At 57.3% G+C, this 6,461-nt stretch overlaps 1 protein-coding gene across 1 annotated transcript in view; it reads left to right on the top strand.

Annotated features, from left to right (window-relative positions):
• CUEDC1 (CUE domain containing 1) overlaps window positions 1-6,461 on the top strand; it is a 27,822-nt gene that overhangs the window by 17,022 nt on the left and 4,339 nt on the right. The window contains exons 3-6 of the mRNA XM_010009102.1: window positions 3,003-3,237; window positions 3,749-3,873; window positions 4,704-4,830; window positions 6,258-6,441. Of these exons, the coding sequence (XP_010007404.1) occupies window positions 3,003-3,237; window positions 3,749-3,873; window positions 4,704-4,830; window positions 6,258-6,441 (671 nt within the window). The remainder of the gene's footprint in view (window positions 1-3,002; window positions 3,238-3,748; window positions 3,874-4,703; window positions 4,831-6,257; window positions 6,442-6,461) is intronic.

The following is a 6,461-nucleotide window of genomic DNA, read 5'->3' as shown; positions in this document are numbered from 1 at the left end:
GGTGTGGAGCTGGCTCAGCCAGGAGCTGCTGCTGTGCCCCTGTGGTGAGCCAGGACAAGGCACTGCCCCTGCCCTGCAGCTGCCTGCCCTGCCAGGACAGGAGGTTTTGTCCCTCCTGTCACCTTGCTGCTCCCCACCACCCACAGGACCGGGGACATTTGCACCCAGAGCTTGCAGAGCCTTTAAGCTCCTCCTGGGATGGGCATGACAGAAGGGGAAAGGATTATGCCCGTGCCTGGGCTGAATGAATAACAGCATTCAGGGCCCTTCCTGCGTGCTAGCAGAGCAGGAGCTGTTTCAAGGCAGGAAGAAAATCGATCAGGCAACAGCTAAACGAGTCATCACAGCCCCATTCTGCAGGGGGAGGGGGCATGAGGCCAGGAGAAGCCCAGCCCAGGCCCTGCACACACCCGGGCTGGGAGTCAGATACCAGCTTTCTGCTTTCCTTTTTGGGAAATCCAAAGGATTTTGCTTTTCCTGGCATCTTCCCAACCCCTCACTGTCATCACAGAAATAAGGGCCAGGAACGTGCTGAGCCCCTTCCCCATGCAGGGGGTCCTGTTGCCCTCCCCACTGCGCCTGATGCTCATGTGGACGAGCAGGAATTGGGGAGGATCCTGCAAATAAAACAACTGCTTGAAAAAATGGGTTTAAAAGCCTTCATTTGTGGTGTTTCACTACCAGCTGCTCTGCCTGCAGCTGTGTTTGCCAGAACAGCCCCAGTCAGTGCTGGGGGCACTGGCTGCATCCTGGTTTTGCCAAATGGTCCCTTCACAGCAGCCTCCTGCAATCTCCACAGCCTCTGGCTCTATCTGAGGGATGGGAAGATCCCACTGGTGCGATCCCTTGGTGTCATTTGAAGCCAGATAGAAATATTTTGTCCCCATCCCTAATTTAGTTCATCTTCTGACCAGAAGCTTTGAGTCGCGTTGCTGCGCTCGGCCAAGTCCAGCACGAGCTGCCATTTCAAGGAGCTGTCCCAGACTCTCACGTGAAGTTGACTCATGCCTTCCCCAGCACAGAATTGTTTGCAGCAAAAGTTGGGCCCTTCCCAGCAGAGCAGATGGCAGGGGAACTGCCATCCCAGGGGGACTGCCATCCCAGGGGGATTGCCAGTGCCTGGCACAGCCGTGGCCTTTGTGGTTACAGGGAAGACCGTAAGTAATCACTCAAAGGTCAAACGTTGGGAGGCAAAGACCCCCAACCACAGGTGCCTCTTGTTAACTGCCAGAGATCTCAGGGTTTTAAATGGGGGTTTCCAAGCACATTTCCAGATTCTGGGGTCTGATTGAACTGTTTGAAGTGTATGGCATCGTGGAACAGAAGCTCCCACCTTCACGTTTGCTTCATGTCTGGGTTTGCAGAGTATCCTATTTAACCTGTTTTCCCCATGATATCCAGGCTCTTTCCCCATCCTCTTGGAGTAGCCAGAACTTCCAAAGAGCACGTGTGTGCCGTGAACGTGTTACAACTCAATTTAATATGTGGCTGAACCAGCCACGCAATATTGCAATTAAAGTGTAACACCAGAGGTGTGAAGAAGGGCAGCTTTTTGCTATCAATGAGTCACGACAGCAGAGGAGGAACCGAGAAGCAGGATTTTATTAATTGACTCCAGCAGTTTTATTTGTCCTTAGTGAACAGAGCCGGGCAGGGCTGTCAGAATTATTCCTGCTCTGCTTGCACAAGGCTGCTCTGTGCCTGGCTCCTGGTGAGCAGGAGGTGATCCTGGGGATGGAGATGGTCTCTCTGTTAAATGCTTTTTGTTAGTGAGCATGGAGCCAACTGGGTGCTATTTGGGAATGGCCCCTTGAGCCTGGCAGTGAACCTCCTGCTGCATTTCCATGGGTCCTGTCCTGCAGAGCACAATGCTTTGGGAAAGGTGGGATCTCAGTGCAGGCCTGGGGTCTCCAGCCACCTTGGCTGCATGGAGAGGCCTGTTTGCAGCACAGCCACCCTGTATCCAATGGGAGCACCAGCTGGAGGACCCTGTGGCTCCACACTCAGCCCAAGGGCTGGCTGGGTTCTGGTGCCCCAAGGGGCACACTGGGTGCATTGGAATGCAAACACATCCAGGATTAGAAAAAAGCCAGGGAGGGTGGTTGGAGCATGTCTGTGGAGCAGGAATCATCCCCCCATCCGGAATCACTGAGGCTGGGTGAGCTCTGGGGACGTGGCTGTCACGCACGGCCTCGCTGCGGGCAGGGGAGAGCCCGGGTGACCTTCAGAGGTGACTGCTCTTCTTAATGGCTTTGAATCTGATTATACCCCGTTTCACTGAGAAACGTGCTTGACACATTCTTCTGAATTAAATACCATTTTAGGGACAGTTATCTTGAACTCTGCCTGCCGCTTAGGACAAAGCCTTTGAAAATGATATTATGGATCAGAAGTGTTCCTGAGGTAATTCTGTTTTAACAGTGGAGTTAATCCAGAACTGAATTTGGCCCTGCATTTCCAAATGAGAAGCAGTAGCTGTATAATCTGTTTATGGTTTTAAAGTGAATGTTAATCTTGGATTTGGTGGCTTTTCCCAAGGGTCGATTTGTCGTTCTGCAGAGCATTTCAGCCCCTTGCTCTGAAACGCTCTGAGCCGACTCCTTTTTTTTTTACTTTAAAGAGATATTTTACTGTGTTTATAAATACATGTCAAACCTGGAGATGTTAAATCTGGGGAAGCCCTCTAATGCTCCTTCTCCCTACCTCCCATTTTGCTGGCGCAGCACCTGGCACAGCGCATCCGTCCTCTGGCGTGGGACGGTCCCACCAGGATGCGGTTGGATGTGTCCAGTTGGAATTGTCTCCCGCCGAGGTGGGGATGTCACGGGGTGCTCTGTCCCACGGGTGACTTTCTCCCCTTCTCTCCCGGCAGGTGGGAGGATGCTGCAGCGCGCCGGAGGCTGAGGCGGTGCCGCCGGCCGCGGGGAGCGGGACCCCCGTCTCCCACCCATGCTCCGCGCCGGCTGGCCGGGCCGCGCGCCCTCAGGGTGCCGGGGTTTTTTTTCCCAGGAGCTCAACAACAGCCGCCCCGCCAGGCAGGTCCGCCGGCTGGAGTTCAATCAGGCCATGGAGGACTTCAAGACCATGTTCCCCAGCATGGACTACGACATCATTGAGTGCGTCTTGAGGGCCAACAACGGCGCCGTGGACGCCACCATCGACCAGCTCCTGCAGATGAACCTGGACAGCAGCGGCTGCGACGACAGCTCGGACTCGGAGGACAGTATCCCCCCTGAGGTAACCCCTGTGGTCCCTGGCGTGTGGCTGTGGGTCTCCTACCTGCACTCCTGGATGCCACGTGGTTCATCACCAGCAGGGAGCTCAGTCTCATCCTTCCTCATTTCCGCCTGGGCATGGTTCTGCTCGGCAGCTGCGGGTGGGCAGGGGTCTGAGTGCCCAGTTTGGCTGAGCTGGAGCATCCAGCCTGGCTGGTCTGTCTGGGACAGTGCTTGAGGCTCTAGCTAAAGTGCTCTCCTCCCTCCTTCTCACCCTGAGACCCAATAGAGACTCTGCTGCTGCTGGCAGGGGGTCCCTGAGGGCTGTGTGCACCCAGGGACAGACTCACTCACCCACCCACCCGAAATGTGGTGTCTTGAGAATGACACCACCAAACCCTGCAGGAGGTTGCTTCCATCCTCCTCACCCCGTTGTTCAGCCTATCCTATTCCCTCTTTGCTGCCACGCAGGATCCCAGCCTGGCAGGGGGTGCTTCCCTGACTCACCCTCACCCCATCCTCTTGCCCTGCAGATCTTGGAGCGGACCCTGGAGCCAGACAGCTCAGATGAGGAGCCCCCTCCTGTCTATTCCCCTCCTGCCTACGAGAGCCAGGTGTTGGGCAGCCGCCCGCCCCGTGCACCCACCCCTCCACCCCGGTGAGCCCCCCGTGCCCACTGCTCCTGGTGCCCACCCAGGGGGTCTCCCTGTGTCTCAGCTGGCCCTGGCAAGGGGCATCTGGCGTCAGTTCATTAGGGCTGGGTGAGATGAAGCCAAGGGAGATGAACGAAGCTCACAGCTGGCTAAAAAATCCCCGTGAGGCCCAAAAAGTGAACAGCTGAGGGGCCTGGAAAAGCTGCTTCTGGCAGCGCGTGGAATGGCAAAAATCAGCTCGTGGGGGCGGGGAGCGCTCGCCCGGCTCAGAAGCACCAGGTGCTGGGCAGGCCTGGCCTGGCTTGTTGGGGCTCTCAGCACCCGAGACCTCGGGTTGGTTTGGCTCGTTGCTGCCAGGCTGCCCAGCCCGGGGAGTCTCCTGCCCCGGGGGTCTCTGGCCCTGTGGGGTTCAGGATCCCCCCAGCAGCACCACCTCGGCCGTGGTCTCAGGGCACACGGGAGGGCAAGTGCCTGTGGCCGCCCCTGTGCCACCCCCCTCGGGCAAAGCTGTGCTGGGTGTGACATCTGTGAGACCTCCTTTGGCTTTGTAAGCATCATCCTGCCGTGCCAGGGCTGCCACGGGGCTGTTTTCTGGGAGTCTGAGTAAATCAGGGAGGAAGATCAAAACCCAGCCTGTGCAGTGCGGGGCAAGGCTTGGGAAGCGGTTTCTGAAGATTCCAAACTGTCCAGGAAAGCCTCGTGCTCTCGGAGCCAGCTCTGACGTGGGGCTGAGAGGTGTGCTGTGGTTTCTGGGATCCCAGGACTGCTGGTGGAGCTGTGGCAGATGTCTGGGGGTTCTCCCACACCAAAGGTGTTCTCTGTGTTTGCCCTGCAGGACGGACATGCCGGGGCCCGGCAGTACCCCGGCGTCAGGGCGCTACAGGAACTGGAACCCACCACTTCTGGGCAACCTCCCCGAGGATTTCCTCCGCATCCTGCCCCAGCAGACGGCCAGCACACAGGTGAGGCCTGCTGCCCCTTCCAGCACCACAGCTCCACCATGTGCCATGCAGCACCAAACCTTGTCCTTGGCCACCCTGAGCTTGCAGTGTTGGCTCTCTGAAAGCTCCTGGGTACCAGGCATGGGCTAAATCAAAAGTCTTGGAGCACTTCTCGCTGTTCAAGCAATCAAGGTGTGAAAGAGGAAACTTCCAGTGAAGCTCTGACATTTTTTCCTTCTGTTAGCCCAGCAGTTAGTGCCAGAAATACTGCTTATACCTAATATTTTGAATTATTTGAAAATATGACCTGCTACCCTGGTGAAAAGCAGCAGGACTTGGGGAGAGTGGCACTGCCAGGATGCTCAGGGCTGGTGCAGGGGAACTTGGGTGGAAACTCTAATGTGAACCAGAGGATTTGCCCCTGGGAAACTAGAGACCCATGTGCTTTGGGGTAGTTTCAGAGCCAGAAGGCTTGCAGTTGGGGTTGTCTTTCTGCCCACACTGGAGCAGGCAGCAGCATCCCATGGGGAATGAGCAGCCCCAGCACAGACCATGCTGGGCATCCAGCTTGGTTCCAGGCTTGTCACATCCTCGGGGTGCCCCTTGGCTAAGACAGGAACCAGCCCAGAAACGCTGGCATGGCATGGGGCTGGGGGCTGTGGGTTCCCTGCCTTCCCGTGCATCCTCTCCTCCTCCCTTTTGGACTGCAAAGGCAGCCTGCCACGTTTTCATAAGTGATTGCCCTGCAAGTTGAGCTTCATGGGCTATATTACCTTTCTGGGAATAGGAACGTGCCAGTTGGTTTGGGCTCAGGGGGAGGAGAGGAGCAGCTGCCCTTTTCTTTCCCGGGTAATTGTGTGCTTTTGCTTTTTATGGCTCTCAGTGAGCAGCTACAAATCAGATGGATGTTGCAGGCGAGGATGAAGCTGAGGCTGCCCAGGGCAGCTCTGCTGCTCCCCAGGTGCTGCCACGCCAGGAGCCGGGGAAGCGCGTGGAGCCTCGTGCAGGGACATTTGTCAGCAGGGAAACTGCTGCCTCTGCTTTTAAAAGAGGGCTTGAAGTTTAAAATCTTGGCAAGTCTGTGCTCTGCAAAGGAGGTTTTCCAGAGGCAGCGGTTTCTCCCTGACTCCATCCCCCGGACTCGAGATTGAGGAGTCCCCATTCCTGGTGTCCCCTCCTGCCTCTGCCCCATCCCCTTACCGCTGGGCAGAGGTGGTGGTGCCCTGTCCCCTTGTTCCCCTCTGTGCAACCCAGCTGGGGGAGACACGGTGCCCTGGGCTGTTGAGCACTGGGTGTCAGAGGGGGGGATCCCCCTGAGGGGGAGCAGCAGCTGATGGTCCCCAGAGCTGGGGTGTAACAGAGGAGCAGAATGCTGAGCTCAGTGAGCCCTGTGCACACACCAGCACCGAGCCCACCGACCCACCCGTGTTGTGTTTCCCCCTGCCCAGGGCTCCCACAGCTGCCAGCAGCCCGTGCCACGGGGGCTCCCCCCACGGAGCCAGGGCTCCCTGGAGCAGGAGCGGCGGTGGAAGCAGTACCTGGAGGATGAGCGGATCGCGCTCTTCCTGCAGAACGAAGAGTTCATGAAGGAGCTCCAGAGGAACCGGGATTTCCTCCTTGCCCTGGAGAGAGGTGAGAATAGCCTTCAGCAG

Source organism: Chaetura pelagica, unplaced genomic scaffold (assembly GCF_000747805.2).
Source record: "Chaetura pelagica isolate M959 unplaced genomic scaffold, ChaPel_1.0 scaffold72, whole genome shotgun sequence".
Lineage (NCBI taxonomy): Eukaryota > Metazoa > Chordata > Aves > Apodiformes > Apodidae > Chaetura > Chaetura pelagica.
This window is presented reverse-complemented; position numbering and strand designations above follow the sequence as displayed.